The sequence below is a fragment of the Eschrichtius robustus genome, chromosome 2 (assembly GCF_028021215.1).
Source record: "Eschrichtius robustus isolate mEscRob2 chromosome 2, mEscRob2.pri, whole genome shotgun sequence".
NCBI classification, from domain to species: Eukaryota; Metazoa; Chordata; class Mammalia; order Artiodactyla; family Eschrichtiidae; genus Eschrichtius; species Eschrichtius robustus.
This window is the reverse complement of record NC_090825.1, coordinates 106,723,797-106,748,951: the sequence shown is the minus strand read 5'-3', so window position 1 is coordinate 106,748,951 and position 25,155 is coordinate 106,723,797. Positions and strand designations below refer to the sequence as shown.

The 25,155-nt window shown below is 40.6% G+C and overlaps 1 protein-coding gene across 1 annotated transcript in view; it reads left to right on the top strand.

Moving 5' to 3' along the window:
- The first annotated feature begins 4,461 nt into the window (after positions 1-4,461).
- FBN2 (fibrillin 2) overlaps positions 4,462-25,155 on the top strand; it is a 222,488-nt gene continuing 201,794 nt past the window's right edge. Inside the window, exons 1-5 of the mRNA XM_068535802.1 lie at positions 4,462-5,373; positions 6,195-6,277; positions 11,797-11,895; positions 14,829-14,924; positions 23,097-23,192. Coding sequence (XP_068391903.1) covers positions 5,120-5,373; positions 6,195-6,277; positions 11,797-11,895; positions 14,829-14,924; positions 23,097-23,192 — 628 coding nt within the window. The 5' untranslated portion in view covers positions 4,462-5,119. The remainder of the gene's footprint in view (positions 5,374-6,194; positions 6,278-11,796; positions 11,896-14,828; positions 14,925-23,096; positions 23,193-25,155) is intronic.

Below are 25,155 nucleotides of genomic sequence, written 5' to 3'. Positions count from 1 at the left end.
CCTGCCTGTGTTTTTCCTGTGGTATTTTATGTCAAATCCCAGGCATCATATCATTTCACCCATAAAGAATTTAGTCAGTATTAGAAAAGATTATTAAAAAATATAGCCACGATACCATTTTCACACTCCCTAAAATTGAAAATAAATCTTTACTAGCTAATAATCAGCTTTCACCCCCACCCCCGCATACTGCCTCAAAATTTTGTTTTACACCTGTGTTCAAATAACAATCTCAGATAAGGTACAAACATTGCATGTGATTGCTGGATCAAAAGAGCTCCCCTCCCTTTCTTATACTCACGTTATTTATTTGAAAAACTTTGGTCCTGTGGTACTTCCCACATTCTAGATCTGGTTGACTGTATTCTTGAGGTATCATTTAATGTGTTTTACTACCCTCCATAGTTCCTAGAAACTGAAAATTTATATTATTAAATATAAAGTTATGATTACATTTAGGTTCAATTTTTTTTTGACAAAGATATTTCACAGGCAGTTCTGTGTGCCTCTAGTTGTACCACTTAAGCAGACACATAATGTCTGATTATCCTATTTTTCAGAAGTTAGCAATAATCACTAGGTTCTGGGGGTTACAGCTTGAATCATTCATTAAATAGTTCCCCACTGACTGTTCACCTAATGCAAGGGTTCTCAAATAAATTGCTATTTTGGACCAGATAATACTTTGTTATGGGGGACTGTCCTATGCATTGTAGGATATTTAGTAGGATCCCTGGTACCCTCAACACTCTTGCCCCATACACACCATCTTATTGTGACAATAAAAAATGTCTCCAGATGTTGCCAAATGTCCTCCAGAGAGAAGATGGCCCCCAATCGAGAATCCTTGACTTTACAGTTTTAACAACCATTAATAACTCTTGCCTGGATCCATTATTTCATTAGAGTTTGCAAAGTTGTGATTTTTTAAAATTCTATCATTCCTGTGTTTACAACTGTAATTTTTTAAAGAAATACTTTCTCTGAGTCTATCCAGCAAAGGCAAAATAAATGTTCGATTATTTTATTTATCAATGTTTCTAGAATAAGCTGTGCCCTAACAATCTCCAAAGTGACCAATTAATTTTTGTTTAAAGTATCATACGTAATTCTTGAATATTTACACATTTCATATATTTCAGTCCTTTGCAGTCATTTTTCTTTGTGATGTTCGGGTTTTCCCATCTTTCGTCAGTGGAATCTTTTTCAAGTTAGGTCCTGTTTCCTTTTGACATGACCCTAAATTGTTTGATAATTTCCTTGCTTTCAAATATGACAAAATAGATAATCCAGACTCATTTTACATAGTTCCTGCCCCAGACCTGAAATCAGCCACCTACCCAAAGGAGCCCTCATTCCTTTTACTGGGAAATGGTATTTAGGGACCACAATCTGAGCACAATGGGTGTTTATTGCTATTGGGTTGTCACTACTTTCAGGTCTTTTCAATGCGTAGGACCAGGAAATACATATTTTTTAATGATAAATGTAAGTTCTGATTACATCTTGGCATTTTAATTCAATTTAACTTGCAGTGTTTTTACTTTCATTTTATATTTAATCTCTTTTCTCTTATGCTGAAATCATGATTTCTAATATCTATCTCCCTCTTTCTCTCTCCCCCTTCCCAATCTCTCTCTCTCACATTACCACCATGGAATGCAATTTCAGACTTCTTTGTTGTTCATTTCATCCTTAGGTTACATCCTACTAAAGATGTACAGTCCAAATATTGTGTTTAAATGTCACTTTAAATAATAATTCTCTCCATTTATGCCACTAATGTGATAAACAGGTTCATTTGTTTTAGTTTCTTTTCAATTTTTAGGCATAGCTCTCTTAAATTTAATTTTGTTTTTAACTTTATAAGATATACTCATGGCTCCAAAGTTAGAACTATAAAACAAGGCATATTTGGAAAGGTAGAGGTTCCATGATTATCTATTCCTTCACATCCTCTTCCTTCTCTAAGATAACTATTTTTATTAGATATGGTTTATACTTCTATTTTTTAAAAGTGCACACACACACACACACGTGCACATTTGCCCCCTCAAAGGTAGCATACCGTATACAATATCCTGAACCTTACATTAAAATTTTTATTGTTGTAAAATATACACAACATGAAGCTTATCATTTTAGCCATATTTAAGTATACAATTCAGTGGCATTAGGTACATTCAAAATATTGTGCAATCATTATCACATTAATTTTCAGAACATTTTCATCATCTTAAATGGAAACTCTATACCCATTAAACAATGATTCCTCATTCCCTTCTCCCACCTTAGCCCTTGGTAACCTTTATTCTTCTTTCTGTCTCAGTAGATTTACCTAGTCTATCTGCAGTTTGTTTTTTTTGTTTGTTTTTCTTTTTCATTGAATTGTATATTCTAGAGATCACTCATAGGAGTATAGAGGGATCCTCATTCATTTTTTACAGCTGTATAGTATTCTACCGAATGGATTAAACCATATTCAACCAGTTTCTTGTGGATGGGAACTTTGTATTTCTAATCTTTTGCCATTATAAACAGTGCTGCAATGAACAGACTACAGCATTCATCATTTCATTTTTTGCCTGTTTTATCTTTTAAATACATTTCTAAATGTGGAATTGGTGAGTCTAAGGATAAATGCCTATGTAATTTTAGAGCATTTGGATTTGATACGATAGACAGAAATGAACCACAAAACTATTTAAGTATTCAATAAAAACCCATTTAATGGGGCTAAATGTTTAAAAAGTATAATTAAAACACTGCTTTAACCCAGGGGATACTTTATTTAGCTCTTTTAATTAAAATGATTTTGAAGGACAGGGCATGACAAATACCTCTCTTGCTGTCTTTAGTTTCTTTGGATTTGAACAGATTGGTGTCCCACATGAAATTATGTTGCTCCTACTTTTCCTTATGAGAATACTGTAAGAAGGAATACTACCTTAAAAGTCTTTGCCTAACTACACTGGGGAAAAAAGGAGGGAGCTATGCCAATTCTCAGAGAATTTTGGCTGCCAAATAGCACATCTGGGCAATTTGGGCCAGGAAAAAATCTTTAGGTATATAAATCTTTAAAGTAAGTTTCTCTAGGCCTGAATAATCCAGACATTGGTCTCTCGTACTATATCCTAAACCATGACTGGATGTCCAGTCCCAGTTTTCAGGGGTGTTAGATTTTTAATTATGAAATGCTGAGAGACAACTAGGGCTTCACAGAAATCTCATGAAATCAGGGCCACAAAGGAAGACCCCAAAGTCGGGTGAGCACAGAGGCTACTCTACGGATCCAGAGGGCAAGTGGCCAGCCAGTGGATGCACCAATTGCTAGCGTTTAACCATTAATCTGAAGTCTTAAGACAGGAACCAGGGATATGCCCCAAGATCCATTTACCCACCATGCGCGTCCCCCCCAAACACACTTCCGGGGATCTAACTCTTCTCTGGCTGCGAACTCATGCAGAGTCCTGGCAGGGCTCACCCCGAAGCACATCCCCTGTACGGACTCCCCAGGACCGCGGCGCCTGCAAGCTGCCAAGGCTCCCCGCGGCTACGTGAGCTCGGTCTTGGAGGTGGAGGGCGCATTTCAATCCGGAAACGCCCAGCCCCTCTGCGGGTTCCGCAGACTGACGCCGCTCCCGATGGGGAGGTGGTGGTAGGAGGGCGATGGGGAGGGCCCGGCCTCCTCGGACGGAGGTTGCAGCCAACTCCCGCGGGAGTCTCTAGTCCTGCTTGACTGAGAATCCCCCAACCCCGGGTCTGGGTCTGGGTCCCTGCAGGAGGACCCGTGCTCATCCTCAACCTTGTGGCCTCTGCCCGGTGGGGAAGTTCAGCTGCGGGTCTAGCCAAGCCAGGCGCGTTTAGCGACCCTCGTCCCTGGTCCGTGGCCCAGCGAGGGCGCAGGGGGAGGGGAAGGGGCTGCAGCCTCCTTTCCCAAATCCGGTCCCTAACTGCCCCCTCCCCCGTCGTCTGCTCGCTTTGTACAGGCAGTCAAAACAGAGCTAGCGGCCAATTGAGGGGGACGGGAAGCAAAGTCGACTAGCGCCTCGCCCCCTCCTCCAGGCCCCCCTGCCCTCCCTCCCCTTTCCCACTTCTCTCCTCGCCCTAACCTCGCCCCCATCCCCCGCTCATTTCCTCTCGTACCCAAGCTCGCCAATCCCTCCTTCCAAGCCCCTTTTCCAAACCCTGGCTTTCCTCTCTGGATCGCCCCCCTTCTCCCCAATCTGAGTCCTTTCCCCTCCCTTCACCCTACCCCTTTCCTTCCTCTTCCCCTCCCCCAGCCCCTGGCTCCCCTTGTTCCTCCCCACCCCATCGCCCCCTTACTCTGTCTCCGCCCACTCTGCGCCGGCCCCTCGGTCAGGGCTGCGCCCCACGTGTGGACGGCTGCGCTCCAGCCCCCACTGACAGCCGCCGCCCGCCGGCCCGCCCAGCGCCCCGCCGGGCCTCAAAACCCCCGCGCCGCGCCCTCGCCCGCCGCATCTTCTCCGGCGTCCAGCCTCCCGCCCTCCCTCTCACCGGCGGCTCGCCCCGGTCCCGCGCACCTCCGCCCGGCTCTTCGGCCGCCGCCGGCGCGTCGCTGCCCAGTAGAATTCCGGGCGAGCCGGGAGAAGACCCTCCTTTTCTTTGGGGGGCGACTTTTGTTTGCTTTCCGGCTTCTTTCTGGTGACTTTTGCAGCTTTCCAAGATCTGTGCCCGGAGCGCACGGGAATCCGCCGAGTCGCTGCGTGCAGGCCCTTTTTTTCTTTTGAGGTCCGCTTTCTTTGTAACTTTACGCCGCGGCTGCTCGGGTTACTTTTGTAATTTCCCGCCCCCGCCTGCTGGCGGTCCTGGAGTCGCTCGGGGCAGCGGCCCGGGGGATGCAACGTGGACCGCGCGGGGCTGCCGGCTGCTCCGCCGCCGCGCCTCGCCGCCCGCTGCGCTAGAGCTCGCGCCCCGCCGGCAGTCAGGGGGCCGGCGCTCGGTCCGGGGCTCCCACTAGAGCAGGGAGCCCGAGCTCAAGAGAGTCTCCGGAGCCGACGAAGGGCTTGTTAGACCTGACTTTTTTCGGGCCGCGTAGATTTTGTCTTTGAGCGCTTCCTCTCCGCGGACCACGGTCTGCGCGCTCTCAGCGCGCGCGATGGGGAGACGGCGGCGGCTGTGTCTCCAGCCCTACTTCGTGTGGCTGGGCTGCGTGGCGCTCTGGGCGCAGGGCACGGCCGGCCAGCCCCAGCCCCCGCCGCCCAAGCCGCCCCGGCCCCAGTCGCCGCCGCAACAGGTCAGGCCCGCAGCGGCGGGCTCTGAAGGCGGGTTCGCAGTGCCCGAGTACCGGGAGGAGGGCGTCGCGGCGGCCAGCCGCGTCCGCAGGCGAGGACAGCAGGACGTGCTCCGAGGGTAGGTGGGCAGGCAGCACGGGGAAACCTCGGCTTGGCAGCTTTCCACCCCACCCCCTCCCAAAACCCAGTTCTGGCGGCTAGAGCCGGGGCCCCTTCCACCAGTAGACCCCGAAGACTCCCAGAAGCGCCTCCCCCTTTTCCTCCGCAGTTCGGCCAGCAAAAAAAAAAAAAACAAAAAAAAAACCTCCCTCGGGGGGTTGGGCAGCGGGTGGGTCGGAGGGCCCCGGGTGCGGATCGCGGAGCGCCTGCAGAGCCCGCCGTGCGGGAACAAGTTCCTGGCGGAAGGCGCGCTTGAGGCCGCCCCGCGCCGCGCTGGGGCTGGTCGAGCCTGCCTGCTCCCCACCGTCGGGGGCGCAACTCCCGAGCCTTTTGTTTGAGGACGTGTGCGGGGCTTACAGCTCACTCTAATCATCAAGCCGAGCGCTCCACCTTCCGACTCGCCATCCTTGACATGTCGGGGCCAAAGTAACAGTTGATCAAGGAGGGATGGATTTGGGGACGAGGGCAAGGATTTTTGAAACGGAGTGTTCCCTTTGTTCTCTGCATCCGGAGGCTAGAATAGTAGCAAATTATACGTTTCCCTGTTTCTTTTCGCTCTTTAAAAAGGTAGCAACGGAGGGCGGATGAAAGGCAATGTTTAGACATTTCTGACCCTCCTCATTCCAGTGTCTAGCTCGTTTACTTCCACGTCTGAGCCCCAAGCCCCAAGAATTTGACGTGTAGTTTTTGTCTGTTGGTTGTCCCATAAATGTTACGAAAACTGCTAATGTATTACCGCACCCCTCTCTAAGTGTGCGTTACTTCACTTGTCTATCGCAGGCCCAACGTATGCGGATCCAGGTTCCACTCCTACTGCTGCCCGGGATGGAAGACGCTCCCTGGAGGAAACCAATGCATTGTCCGTGAGTGCTTGGCTGGGATCGCAGTTTGGGGCAGTACGCTCGGCCCCATCTCAGGGCCGACCTCTTGCAGTCGTTCGGACACACATTTGCGTTTAGAATGCGGTGGCCACATAGCAGTAATAATTAGGACGCGCGGCCCCATTTGAATGGTGGGGAAGAAGCAGCCAGTTTGCCTCGGTTTAGACTTCACTTGTAGACTCTGTTGAAGGGCAATAATAATAAAGGTTTCAAAGATACTTGCAAGTTTTATCTTTCGATGTCTATTAATACAACCTGAAGGGGGAGTACAGCAATTCCCCAGATAACCCACACCACTTTTTCCTGAAGGAGAGCAGATAAGACCACAATGTGATTATGTAAATTATCTGCCTTTTGACTCTGCAGGAGGTTTAGGCCTTCTGAAGATCAAGCTTTCTTAGGCCTCCGTACAAAACCGCTTTATTATCTCTGGCTTCATCTCAACAGTCACCTAACATAGATAGAAAGGAGCACTCTCAGAGATTTAGAGTTGATCCAGGTTAACAAAAATTGTAAAAGAGAGAACTCTTCCAAATGGCTTGACTTTTTTTTTTTTAAATTTTTGGAAGACTTTTAGGAAATTTAGGATTTCCAGACCCCAGATCTCATAGTGTACAGTAGATTTCCAAAGTGTGAGTCTTAGAACTTCAAAAGTTTTGCATATCTGACCTTAAAAGTTTTGAGTATTTTATTCAGTTTCCAAAGTGTATACCCAGCTCTCCAAGTTTTAATTGGAGAAGTCATTAGTTATCATTATCAGCCTCACAGTGGTGGACTATGGGGTGTCTTACTTCACATGCCTGTGAATTTGTGAGTTGAAGTGTGATTGGCCTTTTCTTGTGTATTTATATAGCACAGCCACATTTGCCTTGTTGGGAGGACAGCCAGGTGTCATAGCACATTTATTTAGAGACAATCTTGACTTTAGATTGACCTCGATATTCCCCAGGGAAAAGATAATTATGCCACATGAAGAGAGAAAAAGGGCAAGCCACACTAGCCAAGGGATAATAAGGATGTAGTGGCATCTCTGACTCTATATTTATTGGTTTTGTGGGTTTGAGATAGACACTTGATGTTATTTCTGTGCAGTTTTTAAAAAGGCATGATATCTCAAGTGTTGTGAATACTAGCTTCTTATTTTTTCTACCCTAAAAATCCCACAATATCCAGTAATGAGGCAAAAACAGGAAGCAACAACTGTGTTCTTTAGGGTGATTCATAAATATTTTAAATAAACCTTCTGATTATAAGCCTTTACTTTTATTGAAAAGAATGGAAGGATATTGGACTATTTTCCCTCCAGCACGTAAGTCATATACGTGAGGCATTTGTAGAGGGTGCATTTACTTTTTCAGACCAGTAGGGTGTTACTGTGCCTGCTTTAAACTTACATGGTTCCTAGAATTCTGAAACAGCTAAGTCACTCACCACACACCTGCCATACTAGCCGGGAGTGACTTAGGCACTGCGGAAAGTCTGACTCACTAAATGTAATGAATGTGACTGCCATCATTGAGTTGGAGAGTAGCCGAGGAGAAGGGATTGGTTTATGGTACGTGTTGAAAATCTGTAAAGTCAGATTTTATTGGATCAGTGTGGAATGGGAATTCCAGAGAACAGAGCCTTCCAGAATATTTGCAGTAGGAAAAAAAAATGTATATGTATATATACGGCCCTCTGAGTGTCAGCTTTAAATATATTTTTGGTCTTTGAGTAACATTGTGCCCTTTACATGTTTAGAAAATCAGCTTTGGAAATCTCAAAGTAACAGTGAATATTGTAGCCCGCATTTCTGATACTCCAAGTATTTGGGTGCTTATGAAATACACTGGAATGTACGTGTATCATAAATCTATAAAAAGCATAAACTTTGAAATGATCTTTATATCTCCAAGAAACATTTACAGTACTTGTGTCAAGAGATATCTACAAAAATATTTATTAGCACATTTAAAAGGTAATTCAAATACCCAAGACTATAAAATAGTGCACAAAAGAGAGGGAGACTGTAATGCGTTTATATTCTCTTGCATGGGTCTCATCTAAATTTTACCTTAATATTTTGCATTAAATTCACTAGTTCAATTAGTTTGACATTTAAAACTATAGTATATGGAGGTAATAACTAAATTGAAACCATCATAAAGTCAAAATTAAGAATTTTCATTTCATGAAATTCTGCCATTTGCAGCAATGTGGATGGACCTAGAGAAAATTATGCTTAGTGAAATAAGTCAGAGAAAGACAAAAAATGTATGATATCACTTATATGTGGAATCTAAAAAATAATACAAATGAATGTATGTGCAAAACAGAAACAGACTCATAGATACAGAAAACTAGTGGTTACAAAGGGGAGAAGTGGGGAAGGGACAAATTAGGGGTATGGGATTAACAGATACAAACTACTATGTGTAAAATAGATAAGCAACAAGGATATATTGTATAGCATAGGGAATTTTAACCATTATATTGTAATAACATAATGGAGTATAATCTGCAAAAATACTGAATCACTGTGCTATACACCTGAAACTAATATTGTAAATCAACTAGACTTCAATAAAAAAAGAATTTTCATTCCATGACTTTCTTATGATAACAAATTATTTATTATATTTATTGAATTTCCATCATTTAGCAAAAGAAAAGCTCGGAGGAAACTTACAAAAAGAGAATAAGTGAAATACAAATAGAAAAGGAGGACCAAAGATTAATTTCCTTATACATTTATACATCAACATTTTTTCTTTATAGAAAGATATTAAAATGATCAACTCCTAGAATTTTAATCTGGTTGGCCTTGACCGGGCTTCATGAGAAGATATTAAAATAAAAATATATTTCTCAAACTACTGGAAACTTAATGCATTTCGATTTGAGTCTGCGTCTTGTTGTTATTCTTCTTAATTGTGGCCTGCAAAAATCACTGAAGTACTTCCAAACTTCCAAATATTTGTTTCCAAAAGGATGAAATTGACTTTCTCACTTTCCATTTGTTTTTTTTAAATCTTGTTAGAACATGAAGCAATGGAAAAGTTTGCTTATTAATTTTTTTGTTGTGAAATTATACTATGAAGAGCATTTTGATCAGTGGAATAACAGTGGGAAGGGGTTGGCCCAGAATCGTAGCATTTGAGACCCGAAGAGACATCAGAACATTCCACTATAATCATTTTGTTTTATTTTACCAATGAGAAAACTAAACCCAGAGAAACTGTGGGTTTTTTTCCGAGCTTGCAGTGGGTCAATGGCAGAGCGGGAACTCAACCTCAGACCTCTTGCATACCATTCATTTACCCTCCACTGTGCCATGCATCTTCTCCCAGCATCACTGAAATCCCAACACCCAGGTCCTCTCTCCTTTCCCCTCTGGTATTTCTGGGTCTCATCGTTTTTGTAATTGTGGGAGGGACAGATATTTAGATGAGATGTACTATAGTTTGAGATGAGTGTGAAGAGAAAGAGCCTAAGCATTCTTGCTTCTCATGGGTTCATGGATATACAGGGTACACCTGTGGCCATGACAGGGATCTGTCTGAGGATGAGTAGTCTCCAGCTCATCAGACCTTCTTTGGGTTTAGGACCTGGGAAGGGGCACTTTGTATATAACGTAAGCCTAGACTAAATGTCTACCTGCTGAGGGTAAGGGGGCTTTGAGATAAAACAATGTTTTAGTAAACATTTGTCATTGGAAAGTTATTGGTGATCGGAAAATCTAGCACATTTTAAGAATTGATAGTCAACTCCATGGCAGAAGCCATGTTCTTGCCTAAAATTTTTTTTATATTCACACTATAGTTTATGACATTTTCGTTTATACGGAGTGCTAATAGAGATGCTGGCCATATTATGTGGGTGTCAAAAGGCAATCCGGAGAAGAAAAACATTTATTGAGTTAGTTCATTTCTATAGAACACACCCTTTACATTACGCATTGAGGGGCTCAGATCTCTTTGAAAGTTGTGAGACCCCCCTCCCTAGCGAAAGATACATACACACATTTACATACATATTTACAGCTAGTTTCAGGGCATTTCCAGACTCTCCTCTTCCTGTCTTCATGCATCCACTCATGGAGCATTAAAGCACTTGCCTGTGTGCACACAGAGAATTCACTTGTGGGTATAGAGATAAATCTCTCAGCTCCTAAATGGACTGACTCTAAATATGGGAGAGACTTCCCATTTGAAGGCACTGGGCTACCGATTTTGAGGATCTGTGGTATGTGCTGTGTCAGTGAGCCTAACATTCTTTGCTCTGATGACCCTCATACCTTGGAGGTCATAGCTGCAGGAGGCTTTGACTCTCCCTCCATCAAAATGTCGCAGCAGCTTTTCTGAGCAGCAGGAATAGGCTAGGTTGTGGAGGTAAAATGGGAGAAGAAAGGCTGGAGGAAGGAGAGAGAGAATTATTAAGGGGAACAAAGATTGATGATGGGGCAGGTCAGATACCAGCCGGGAAGGAATGTGCATGGAACCCCTGGGGCTTGGCCAAGTCGTTAGAGCGTGGAGTCTCCAGCTCAGCCAATTTCACATTCTCTGTCTCCTGTGAAGGTCCTTTACAGAGTTGGCTGTGTTTTCTGAAGGTATGCAGGACCTCTAGGTTTCCTCAACCCTCCCAGCTTCCTAGGACCAAGACTGTCTTCTCACGGTGAATTCTGAGTATAAACTCTTTCCCTTGAATGGAAAAGATGACCTGTGTTGATAAGAGTTGAATGATTAGGATTATGGAACTTGAAGTAGCTTCATTTGTGTGCACATTATCATAAGGATACTTAAGAGACTTATTCACTTGTCTACAATGGGTAATTTTGTTGTATATCTGAAATTAGGCATTATATATCACATTTAAAAACTTTTTTTAACATCTTTATTAGAGTATAATAGCTTTACAATGTTGTGTTAGTTTCTGCTGTATAACAAAGTGAATCAGCTATACGTATACATATATCCCCATATCCCCTCCCTCTTGCATCTCCCTCCCACCCTCCCTATCCCACCTCTCTAGGTGGTCACAAAGCACCGAGCTGATCTCCCTGTGCTATGCGGCTGCTTCCCACTAGCTATCTATTATACATTTGGTAGTGTATATATGTCCATGCCACCCTCTCACTTCATCCCAGCTTACCCTTCCCCCTCCTCGTGTCCTCAAGTTCATTCTCTACGTCTGCATCTTTATTCCTGTCCTGCCCCTAGGTTCGTTAGAACCTTTTTTTTTTTTTTAGATTCCATATATATGTGTTAGCATACAGTATTTGTCTTTCTCTTTCTGACTTACTTCACTCTGTATGACAGACTCTAGGTCCGTCCACCTCACTACAAATAACTCAATTTCGTTTCTTTTTATGGCTGAGTAATATTCCATTGTATATAATATATCACATATTTTATATCTTAGTTTTTCAGGTTTATTGTTTTTAACTATAGTTTTCTTATTTTGTAAACTATGGTTTATTACCTAATTGTTTGTTCGCTTCCCTGTTGTGCTTTCTGCAGCAATTTGTAGAAATAGTTGTGGAGATGGATTTTGTTCCCGTCCTAACATGTGTACTTGTTCCAGCGGCCAAATATCACCAACCTGTGGATCAAAATCAAGTACGTTTTTAATATGTGACCTTATTTACTGCATTATCTGTAAGCTTTTGAGTAAATACTAAATGTCCTTTTCAATGAGGATATAGACCCATGATAATTTTCCTCACTAACTAGGTCAGTACTAATCTTTGGAGTAAAAATCTTTGGTGGCTTAGTTGTTGCCACCAACAACTAAGGGGTAATGGGGGGGTGATTTTCATTAAGAAAAATGATTTCATTACTGGTCCAGAAGCTATGTGTCTATTCAGTAAAAGAGCCTGGATTTAGTGGAGAAGTAATTCTTTGCGAGTAATAGCTATAACTTACTGGGTTTTTGCCGTGTTGCAGGTACTGTTTTAAGTGTTTAACTATATCATTTTATTTAATTCTCACATGAGTATTATGATATACTATTATTACCCTATTGACAGAGAAGGAGAATGAGGCACATAAGTTTAACTCGCCCAAAGTAACATAGATTTGAAGCCAGGGATTCTGATGCCTAAGCCTGTAGTCTCAAACGCTCAGCTCTGTTTATTGCCTTTGCTTAACTCCTGTGGCTCATATCCTGTTTCGTGGGTTAACTAAAGGGGAAGGATAAGAGGATTGAGATGACAACAAATATTTATTGTGTACTGACCAGATGTTTTACATATATTAGCTATTTTGCTTTACACATACTGACTCCCAACAGCTCTGTAAGATCACAATAACAGTGGGCTAAGATTGTGTTTTTCATGACCTAAGTAGAAATTGTTGGGTCTTTAAGGTCCAAGATTAATCTTTTAGGCCAGTGTTTAAGGTAATATTTTATAGCAAGGTGGAAGCAGATATTATTTATTTAATTGCTCAATAATTAAATAAATCTTTGTCTGCCTCAAACTAGTGTGAAGTTGTTACATTTTTAACACTTCTCTCTACAAATTTTCCCTAAGAAAAGGTAATAGATAATCTATCTGATTGAGGAATATAAGATTCAAGATTCATATAACAAATGTCATTGTCTGATGATGAAACTTCTGATTAATGCTCTAGTTTTCGTTTTCTGTGAAAAGAATCTGTCATTTTCCCGACCTTTGAAAACCTGTTATTTAGAATTCATCGAGACTTTCTTGACCACCCTGATGAGCAAATTTCTTCCACTACTTTCCTGAACCTCCCTTGTCTGACTGCCTGGACGATACCATTCCCCATATCTTCATTATCCTGTTCTCTTAGTTTTCTCAAATACACCCTCAGCAAAAAACCCAAACGTGGAGACATTTTTTACAGTTCAGTTTCTTAATTCCTCTACCTGGGCAGCTGAACAATCACTGGCTGACCCTCAGTTTACGGTATGTAATTTAATAGGGGATCCCTGAATTCATTTGGCCTTGAGTAACACTGGCTGCCTTTCTTTCCATCAGGAACTTTTCTCTCCTTTCCAGTCCTCACGATGCTCCAGCTCCACAAAGCATTTAGCACCATTAATCACGATCTTCTGGAAATGCTCTCTTTTCCCTTCACTTGTAAAATATTAATGGCTCACAATGCTCCTTTTCTTGATTATTATTTCTTAGTCTCCTTCCTGTATCTTCTTTATTAGCCTTACAGTCACAGTTATGTATTCCCAAGAGTTCTGTCCTCCCTGGGTGCACTTGTTTACATATCTGTCTTCAGTTACTACCAACGTGTTGCTACCTCATAATGATTATCTCTAGAGTAGATCCCTCCACTGAGCTTCATATTCACATGTTCCATTTCCTATTGGACATCTCCACGTGAATGGATAGTAGGCATCTGACACTGTGGCATGAAACTCTTGAGTCATCGTTGACCGCAGTCTACTTCTTCCACAGTTTCCTTGGCCCCAGCAAATGGCAATGAGCTCAGTGCCCTGCTGTCATAATGGACTTGGCATCCACTGTCACGGAGCTTACATCTCTGTAGGGAGACAGACAAAACACAAGTAAACAAACACCACAAAGTCATTATAGATAGTGGTAAGTTCTCGGAAGGAAACTTTGCTGTGAAGGAGAACAGCCTGGAGCCAAGTAGGAACCTAGAAACAGGAGCCAGACAAGACCCCTCTGATGAGACGTGACATTGAAGCTGAGTTCTGAAGGACGAGAATGAGCCAGGCATGAGAAGAGCCAGGGAGGGACCCTCACAGGAAGAGGAAGTAGCAAAGCAAAAGACCTTTCCTCCACTTGAGAAACTGTGAAAGGTTCATGCGATTACAAAGAGGAAGATTGGGAAGAGAAGATCTTAGAGAAGCAGGCACATCCAGGGAGATAATACACGGCCTCCTTGGTCATGGAAGGGTTGCATTATATCCTAAATGCAACAAGGAGTCATTGAAAGGGTTTCAATAAGAAAATGAAGCAATGCCATTTATATTATTAAAAGATTACTCTAGCTGCTCTGCAGAGAAAGAATTTGAAGAGGGTGAGAGTAGAAGCTAGGGAACCTATCAGGAGGTTACTGCAACAGTCCAGGTGAGAGATGAGGGTAGCTGAACCACACAGTATCAATGGCGACAGAAGGGAGAAGATGGATTTGAGATATATCTTCCAGTGGAACCTGCAGACCTTGTTAAAACACTTGGTGTGAGAGAAAGAGAAGCAGTTGCTTAAGCACTGGGTGATGGCAGTGCCAGGCCTCAGCCACTGCATTCTGAATGGATACATGAGTGCTTCCTGCATCCTAGAACTGACACTTCCAGTCACCTTATATTTCCTTCTTTTAACATTGAAAGTGTAATAGATTTTAAATATATACTAAATAACATATGTTGTAACAGATATGCTCGTGTGCATACTTCCTACAAATAAATAAAGGTATGCTTGGGTCATAACATTTCCTTCCGTAGAATACATTTGTCATTAATTGGGTATTTAGTATAGTTTTATAACTCTCACAGATACTGTAATTCTGGTGATTGATAATTTTATGTTTTTTGTTGTTCTTTGCAGTTCAGCAGTGCAGCGTTAGGTGCATGAACGGTGGGACCTGTGCAGATGACCATTGCCAGTGCCAGAAAGGATATATTGGAACTTATTGTGGACAACGTAAGCAACATTGGGATAGACTCAATTTATGAGAAATAATTTGATTGAGTGGGCATTTGATACTGAGTCATAACTTAAGGTCTTGTAAAGGATCTTAAAATCCTTTAAAAATATTTTGATGTAGAAAAGACATACCTTATAGCTGAATACCTAATTTTTTTCCAGTTCTTTAAAAATTTTTGTTTTAGAGTATTGATGTTGTTGAATATTACTAGTGCTTTATCAAATTTGACATATATCACAAGTAAATATTTACTTGATTTTCTTTTATCTAGTTCCATAAAGCATGGATACCTTTCTGAAAAAAATGGTAACGTTCGCTGTGGTCTCTCTCTCTTTTTAGGATATCCCAAATTTAACCCTAGCAGAGCCAATCTTATAAATTGTCCTTTGCTCAAATATGTTTTATTATTTAATACCACAGTACAGGGCTGTGAAGTGATTTTTTAAAAATCATGTCATTGTGAAAGAGGGAGCTTTAATCCAGCAAAGCTCTTCACTCACTGGAGAATATCCTATTATAATCAAAAACAACATTTTAGCAAGAAGGTAAGGATGATAGCTCTTGTATTTTGACTTATCACTGGGGAATACTTTAGGTTAGTGTTTCCCAAATTGTGGGACTCTTACAGGAATCCCCATATTTTTAAGTATGGATGAGTAGAAGGACATGATGTTAACGAAAGTTGAATCATAAATAGTAAGAAAGTCCCTTTTCACTCCGTTTGCATTTCATCAGGTGCAGAGTCTAGGTTTGCTGCTAATCATCAAGGCCTCCCTAAGAATTGTTCATTAACCATTTTACCATAGCAAGACCACGTCTTAGATATGCAAGAATATCTAGTTTGTTTTAAACTAACCTTATTCTGTTTTTGTTGCAGTTTAAAAAACTTCTAAAATTATTGTAAAATATATATAATATAAAATTTACCATTTTAACTATTAAGTGTATGTTCAGTGGCGTTAAGTACATTCACATTGTTGTGCAACTGTCGCCACCATCCATCCACAGAACATTTTTTGTGTTGCAAGACTGAAACTCTGTACCCATTAAATGCTATCTCCTCATTTCCCCTCACCCCACCTCCTGGCAAGCACCATTCTACTTTCTGTCTCGGTGAATCTGACAACTCTAGGTACCATATGTAAGTGGAATCATATAGTATTTGTCCTTTTGTGGCTGGCTTCTTTCACTTAGCATAATGTGTTCATGGTTCATCTATGTTGTAGCTTGTGTCAGAATTTTCTTCCTTTTTAAGGCTGAATAATATTCCATTTTGTGTATATATCATATTTTGCTTTTATCTGTTTGTCCATTGATGGACACTTGAGATACTTCCACCTTTGGTTACGAATAACACTGTGGTGAACCTGGGTGGATAAACATCCATTCAAGTCCCTGCTTCAGGTCTTTTGGATATATACCCACAAGTGGAATCGAGGGATCATATGGTAATTCTGTTTTACGTTTTTTGAAGAGCTGCCCTTCATACTGTTTTCAATAGTGGCTACACAGTTTTATATTTTACTACAGGTGGGAACCAGCAGTGCACAAGGGTTCCAATTTCTCCACATCCTCACCAACAGTTGTTATTTCTGTTTTCTTGATGGTAGCAATCTTAACGGATACAAAGTGGTATCTCCTTGTGACTGTTGATGTTATTTTTGAGGTTGCCTTCAGGTTTGGGTAATTTTAGCTTTCTGTTTATAAGTGCTATAAAGTTTTCTTTTAAAATAATTTAAAATAAACAGGTGACTTGATTTAAAGAAAAATATTCTCTTAAGGTCAGGAGTCGACAAACATTTTCTGTAAAGGCCAGATAGTAAATATTTTACACTTTGTGATCCGTGTCACTATTCAACTCTGCCATTGTAGTGCAAAAGCAACCATATGCAAATAAAAAAGCTTGGCTGTGTTTCAGCGAAACTTTCTGGACACTGAAATTTGAATTTCATATAATTTCCACGTGCCACAAAAATATTATTCTTCTTTTGATTTCTCAACCACATAAAATTGTAAAAACCCTTCTTAACTCATGGACAGCACAAAAACTGGCAGTGAGCCAGATCTGTCCTGTGGCCCATAGTTTGCAGACCCCTTGTGTAGGTGGTTCTCAGGTATGGGAAAAGCTGTTAAGCTAGCCTGAGATTGAGTCTGGGAAATGGAATCTTAAGGAATTTGAGAGAACACCATGCACTGAGGCCAGTATTTTGCAAGAATAGAAGATGCCGATGTAATAACTTTTTTTAGGCTAGGGTTGACCAGATGAGAGCAGGAAACAACTGGACAACAGTGGATCAGAGATTGTAACAAAATTTCTTTTTTCATAAATGATTTTTTTTTCTGTATTTTTTCATACATTCAAGCATTTTCCAAATTTTATACAATGGACTCCAGATTATAACTATTTAAAAAAGTCTATTATGAACACCATATTTATTTATTTATTTTGATTGGAGTACAGTTGCTTTATAATGTTGTGTTAGCCTCCACTGCACACCAAAATGAATCAGCCATACACAGACAGATATCCCCTCCCTTTTGGACTTCCCTCCCATTTAGGTTACCACAGTGCATTAGGTAGTGTTCCCTGTGCTATACAACATGTTCCCATCATTTGTCTATTTTATTTATAACAGAGCAGATTTATACCTTTTTTTACACCTACAAAAGCATTAGGAGATCTGATTATATCCCTATTTTATAGAATTCAATAGCCAGAGAAGAGATACTGTTATGCTTCTTGAAACTCAACCTTTTACTCCTTAGGGAGAAAAATCGTAATTCCTTTAGAATTGCAGGGGTAGAGCCTCACCTCAACTGGTCTTTCAGAGTATTTCGTCAAACCTATCCTAAAACTAGCCACTTTTTCCTGAATTCAGCTGCTGTACCTGTCTGGGGTATGTGTGTGTATGTATGTATGTATGTATGTATTTTCCTGAACGTTCTACAGAAAGAGCTCTTGTAGGTATGTCTCTTCCCTGCTCTTCACACAGAAATGGGAAATGAGGTGATGGAAAGTAGTTTCCCATCCTGTAAGAGGTGCTTTTATGTTCTTCTGCTCCTGTGGCAAGCCATATTGATGTCACCACACTTTTCAGTCAGGGGAAAGCGAAAAAGCACTGGGCCAGAAGACCATCATACATCTGAAAATTTGTTCTCTAGATATCTCATGGGACGGAACTATCCTTGCCTAACATTTACTCACGGGTAATAGAACATTTGGTTCAAGAAAGTTATATAACTTAAAAAATTCATTAGTCCCAGCAAATAAGAAGGTGATGGTATGATAACTAGTACATGTCAGCTCAAGAAATGGTTTAAGGAAGATGCTTTCTAAGTTGTCTTTCATAGAGAGAGTTTTACTGGAAGTAAAGAGGCGGGTGTAACAGTATCAGCTTGTGAACCCAGAAAAGTCCTGGAAATGTTTTTTAAAATGAGGATTATAAAAACATTAAAATTGCTTAGCTGCTTTCCCAGAAATGTAGAAAATGTTCTTTAGAAAGCACTCTTTCATTTCCTTCAGCAATGTTTATTGAATAACTACTGTATGCCCCACATTGCGCAAGGTGCTGGGAGTACATCAGTGACCAGCAAGATGATGCCCAACTTCTTAGAGCTTATCTTCTGGTAGGGAAGACAGGTAACAAGTAGGTGAAAAGTGAAATGCCTAATACAAATTTAGGGAATGAGAAGTTCTAGAACAATAAATGAGAGTAAGGGGGAGAGAGTCTGGGTCAGAATAAGCAGTTCTCTGCTATTTTTTAACTGGGGAATCTCTGAGAAGGTGACTTTGAACACAGACCTGAGTCTGTGCTTTTAGGTCTATGGGAAAAGTGTTCTAGACAGAGGGAAAAGCAAATACGAAGGACCTGTGGTGGGAACAGATTACATACATTTTGGAAACAAGAGGAAGACTTATGGGGCTGAAGTGAGGGAAAGAAATAATGGCAGGGGATGAGTTCAGAGACAAAGGTGTAGGGCCTCATAAACCAAGGAAAGAAATTTGGACTATCCCCTAAATATTATGGGAACCCATTGGTGCAGTTTGAGCAGAGGAGTGATACAATCTGATCAACATTAAAAAAAAAATCACTCTGGCTGCCATGTTGAAACTGGATTGTAGAAACGGCAAGAGAGAAGATGAAAGGGCCAGTTAGGAGGCTAGTGCAGTGGTGCTGGTGAATGATGCTGTAGTAACTTGAGGATGTGATAAGTGTTTGGATTAAGCTTGCATTGGAGGTAGAATCTATAGAAGGAAGTGTGTACTGATGGGATGGGTGTGGTGAATGAGACTGAAAGAAAAAGCAAAGATCCATAATGACAACTAGAAGGTTTGGGTTGAGCTCTGGGCTGAATGGTGATGCCATTTCCTGATATTCCAAAGACTGAGTGGGGAGTGGTTTGGACTGGGGTCAGGTGGGGCTAAGAGCATGGGATATCAAGAGTTCTTTTTTGGATTTGATAGTTAAAGAAGTTTGTTAGACTTCCAAGTGAAAAGATCTATGAACTCACCTCTTAGGAGAGAGGTCAGAGATAGAGATATGACTTCGGGAGCATATAGATTGAATTTTTATGTGGTGAATCTTTTAATTGTAGGCCTAGACAAAGATCACTAGGAAGTTGGTGCAGGTAGAGAAGAGAAGTGGGCTGAAGCCAGAGCCTTGATTGCTGCCCAACATTTTGAGGTGGAGAAGAGAAAGGAGAAGCCAGCGAAGAGTGAGAAAGAGTAGACAGTGAGACAGGAGGAAAACTGGGAGAGCATGGTAACCTGGAAGACAAAGGAAGAAGGTAGCGCCAGTAGTAGAGATTTATATTATCTCGTGTAGAAAAATAGGCTTTTGTTTCTTTCCTCTTTGTAACATTTTAACCTGGTTTAGCATCTGTTTTTATCCCATACATTTGTGTAGAAGTAACCACCATAATTTCAGATTTGACTTATGTCCAAGTGTTTGTTCCTATGTTGAGTGGTGCAGGAGTCTGTCTAGTAATAACAGACACTTGTCATATTACCTGGCACAGAGTAGTTGCTCAGTAAATATTTACTGAATAAAAATATTCAGGCTTTGGCAGTCATGATCAGGGTTCTATATCACAGGCTGACCAACTTGAAACAGGGTTTGCTTCTCCCTTCTCCCCAGATCATGGCAGGCAGTTAAGAAACCAGCTCATATTTCTTTACGTAGTCTTCTTCTCCCTTGCCTTTTGCTTTGTCCCACACTAGGTGTAAGCGTTTCTTTTTTCTTCCTGGGTGGTCAGCATTCTTTCCATGGTGGAAATTTAGGCTTATACAAGTTTCTTTCCAACTCCAGTTGAAAGGTAAATTTGTTGCCATTACGTCTTGTTACTTTATAAAATAACTTTTATCCTAATTTATTCAAAAGAAGGAAATTACCTCTTTTTTTCCCTTTTGGTCCACTTTTATATCTGCATTGCCTGCTTCTCTTCTTTGGCTATTGCTCTTCAGGGTAAACTTTGGTTGCTGTAGAACAAGTTTTGTTTTTCATACAGATCCTTTGCAGTATAAAAAAGAAGGGGAATTAAGACTGTAGAACACTTGAATGTGTAGCCACTGTGAACTTTGTTTTTTACACCATTTTATTTAATCCCCAAACTCCTCTGGGGTAGGGACTGTTAACTCTACTTTATAGGCAGGGAAGCTGAGAATCGAAAGGATGACGTGATTGGGATGTGCGGAGCACAGCAGCACTTCTCATCTGTTCCCTGCGTTGTTCCGCCTCCCAAAAAGGTGGGAAGAATCCTGCGAGATTTTGACATATTTTGGGAGTTTTTGAGAATCTGCAGTACATCAAATACTACAGTAAATGAGGGGGATACAAAGGCAAACTCCCTATGGTCCCTCTCCTGGAAGAGCTCTCTCTCAGGTGAGAGTAGGAATAGAAGCAAATGGCTGTATCTGCCGATCTTATCCTTCTTGTTCAGAGGAACCCTTGGTACTTCCTTAAATTACTGAAGACACTGAAGATCTTTTGTTTAAATGGGTTATACCTGCTGATATTTACTGTATTAAAAATTAAAATTGAGAAATTTAAAAAATTATTTCATTTGAAGTAACAAAAAACCACGTTGCATGTTAACATAATTTTTTATGAATAATAACTAAGTTTTCCACACCAAAAAAAAATTTAGTGAGAAGAGAGGCATTGTTAGTCTAACCTGTGTAAGTTAGCCTGGATTTCATGTGTACTGGGCGAGCTCTCTCCAGGAGATGTTCCAGGCTTATCCAGCCCTCTTCTCCTCCCTGGCATTTGGAAGCTCTGTCTTGGAAAACCCTGAGAGAAGCCCTCCCTCCGCCTCCGCAGGGATAGATCCTGAGTGTCAGTCATGGATGCGTTTTCCCATTCACATCATAAGGGTTAGCATATGTATAATGAGAGAACATGTCTGGGGCAGTGACTTTCATTTACATTTCTTACACCTTGATAGTATTTAACGAAAATTCCTTTCATATTAATTAATTACATTAGGTGAGTGTTACCCATTTGCAGTATACCTTTAGCAATCAAAATATTCAAATCCCTACAGTTGTTTCTGTGAAATTATACCCTACCGAGAGTTCTCTAGACAGATTTTTGTTCCTTCCACATTCCTTTCCACCTCCATCTTTCTCATGCTTCTCATGACCTTTATTTCGCATCTTTTATCCTGTGTATTTATCCATCTAACTTACTGCCCAACTGTTTTTCCAAGGCAGTGATGAATTGGACTTTCTAGTAAAACTCAGCTTGGGACAAGTGAAGAAGCGGAAAGGTGTGGTTCTTAGGGAGACGTTCTTGTGTAGACATACAAAGAATTCTGCTTTGGAGCGAAGCCTGATGCAGACAAAGAATTTTAAGACCATTGGCACACTGATGCTTTAAGATGAAGGTGTGTTGTTTCAAAGTGTGCTTTGGTATTGCTACTATGAGCAGAAGAGAAACCGTTCTGCGTGCTCTGGATGACGGTAGGTAATCCAGCTGCATGTTCCTGGTAAGGAAATAGCAACCCTCTTGCATCTTTAGATATCGCTTTATTTATTGAGCTTCCCATTTCCGATATGGCCCTCACTTGAAGCGCACGTAAATGTGCTCTGCCTCGTCACTGCCCTTTCGTGTCTTAAGTCCTGTTTTGGAGGCACAGGTCATAGAATGTAATCCTCTTCTACTTCTGTGAGGACAGAGTGTTAATCTGTTCAACAGGTGGGTAGGTTACGACATAGCTTGTGGTATCGGTATTTTCTCTTGCAGGAGATGAGATTCTTGAATTCAGCTGTCCTCATTATGTTTCACAGGAATACTTATTTTTCAAGTAATCTGAAGGGTGATTTTTTTAGGACACTTTCTTGTCTTGGGTCCTGGCTGCTGAGTTGCTCTCCTTGGGAGGTGCAGTGGGGAGAGAGTTCAGATTCCTTTCTGACTCACTGGCTCCCTCTGGGCCACCTGACTTCCAAATTCTGGTCTCCCTGTTGCAAGTCTAGAGGAGTGAAAGTGTGTGCTGCAGGTGTTTGTCATCATTACTTACAAATTTTGAACTGTGGGTTAATTTCATAAGAAAGAACCTTTTGTGTTGACACAGTGAGGTTTTCCCCTTTCTTTCTTTCTATAAATTGACACATTAGTTACTTCTCTTGGTATTTTATTGCTGAATTGATGGTATTTTCCCCCATTTTTCATGTTAGCTTTGCCTTTTACTTATTTATTCTGCCTTGTTTTTTGGCTTCCTTTTCTTTGTTTTTTTCTTTTTTATTGCCATATCCTCTTTATTTTTTCAAATCGCATTTTCCTCTCCTTTTTTTTCTCCCTCTCTCTGCTCTCTAAAGTCTACAATTCTTTTCCTTCATATTTTAATCACCTTTTACCTATGAAAATAGATTATAGTGTTAATAGAACTGAAATAAAGGATGGAATCATTATATTCTGACTGTATGGGCATTAGAGCCAGCCAATCCTTGTGATTCTGATTTTAAAAAAAAAGCTTTTACCAAATGCTTGCTTAACAACGTGATTTACATGAATTGTGTAGGTTTTGGTCTCAATATACACTGAAATATATTTACTTAAATGCATGATGTGACGTGTTTTAGAGGTAAGATCCATTATTGCTACATTTCTACACTACTACATTGTACTTGGACATTTACTGTACAGTGAGCTTCTTGTGTTTGTTTGCAGCCGTCTGCGAAAATGGATGTCAGAATGGTGGACGTTGTATTGGACCCAACCGCTGCGCTTGTGTTTATGGATTCACTGGTCCACAGTGTGAAAGAGGTAAGAAGAGAAAAGAGAACCTCCCTTTGGAGAAGTTTATCTTGTTGTAAATGTGTAATTTTTTATTACCTGATGAAAAAATCTTCTAACGAAATAATATTTTCATTCTTCTTTGATTATGTCTATAACTTGCATGGTCAGATTTTGAGATATAGCTAATAGCAGCTGAAGTGTCTCAGTTTTTTCCACCAGAGTGAACTCAGTTCAGGAGGCCAACTCTGGGACTCTGGCTCTAGAGTAATACTGAGTGAGTGACTGATGGCAGATCCTAATAATTTGGAGTTAATTCAAATTAGGAGTCACTGTTGGCAGTGTGGCCTCTGTTAAAAAAAAAAATGTAGCATGTTCTTGGCTGCAAAACCAACAAAAATCTGAAATAAATTGCCCTAACCAACAAGGAAATATATTACATTGCATACAAAAATTCCAGAGTCACTGGGCTTCAGGTAGGACATGATCAAGGCTTTCATTCTGTTGTTCTACTTGTCTTGGCCTTGCGTTCCTTTGTCAGTTTTGCCCTACCCTCCAGTTCTTTATGGTTGTAAAATGACTGCCAGCAGTAACTAAGGGAACATGCTTTCTTGTTCACATCTAGAGAGAGAAAACCTCTCCTTTAACCATGGGCCAATACTAGACTTCAGAGATACTCCATACGCTGATTGGATTAAGCTTGAGTTTTTGAACCAGTCCCTGGTAAGAGGAATGGTACTAATACGTTCCATGTAGACTTACCAGGACCTGTCTTTGGAGCAGGAGATGATGAAAGCCTCTCAAAGTCATCTATCTGAAAAGGAGAGCTTGGTATCAACCCAGTAGAAGTTGTGTTGGGCAGGAGGAAAGGTGTAGGGGAATGGGTGCTGGGTAGGCATCCAGCACTGTCCATCTTATCCATGTAAATGGTCGGTCAAGCCAATATGAAACCAATTTACCATAATTTAAATAGCAGTTAAACTCGTGACCTGTAGACTACTGAAAATCCCCAGTGTTGATGCAATAAGTGAACTATTAATAATGTTCTGATAGCAAAAGGGCATATCAAAGAAGGTAAATTTTATAAAATGTGATAACTGTTTAGCACTGAACCATAAAAGTAAAATAAGCTTAAACTAAAATCAATATTATATAATCATTCATAATTACATACATACTCAATTGATTTTCCCAGGGCTTTCATAGCATCTAAAGTTGTATAGTGCTTTCTTTGTTGTGAAACTTTGAGTATATGAAGCTATGTCATTGAAATGTTACAGATAAGTAGTGGTGATGGTTTATATATGTATAGAGGCTTTGAATTGCAAAGAAACCTTGTGTTTTTAAAATTATATCCATTACACTGACAAAAACTTAATCCTGGTATTCAGGTTGAAGCTTGAGAAGAAGCTGAGAAATTAGAATTATATGGTGAAGTTTGAAAAGTAAGATGTATGCAGCCTTTTAACATACACTTGTATGTATATGTACATTAAGATATTTACATTATTCCTAAGGTAATAGAGATTTCTTGGGACCGAAGTACATTCCACAAATGACAGAGTTTATAGTTACACTTAGGACAAATTTAAACGTCTTCACCAGATGCTTTTATTTTAGGAAGAAAAATTAATTGTGAAATGTTAGCATAAAATGATAAGTTGTTGAGAATGGAATAAAACAAATTTCTGAGATGATAAGTTTATTTAAACACCATAGAATGGAAAATAGTTAAATTTATAATTTCAAACATAGTTATAATTGGTGGAGATGATGTTCATTTTTCTGGAGGTCATGTAAACTTTGTAGCACTTTTATCTTGAGCAGATTTCAAATTCAATTCCTAATTGGCAAAGGAATTGTGTAGTTTCGAGAAAGAGGCTTCCAGGCATTACATCGTTATTCTGCAACAGTTATTCATTCATTGGGTTTGTTAGTCCTTACTAAATTTATGGAAATTCAATAAAGACTTAACATATATTTTACATGTACA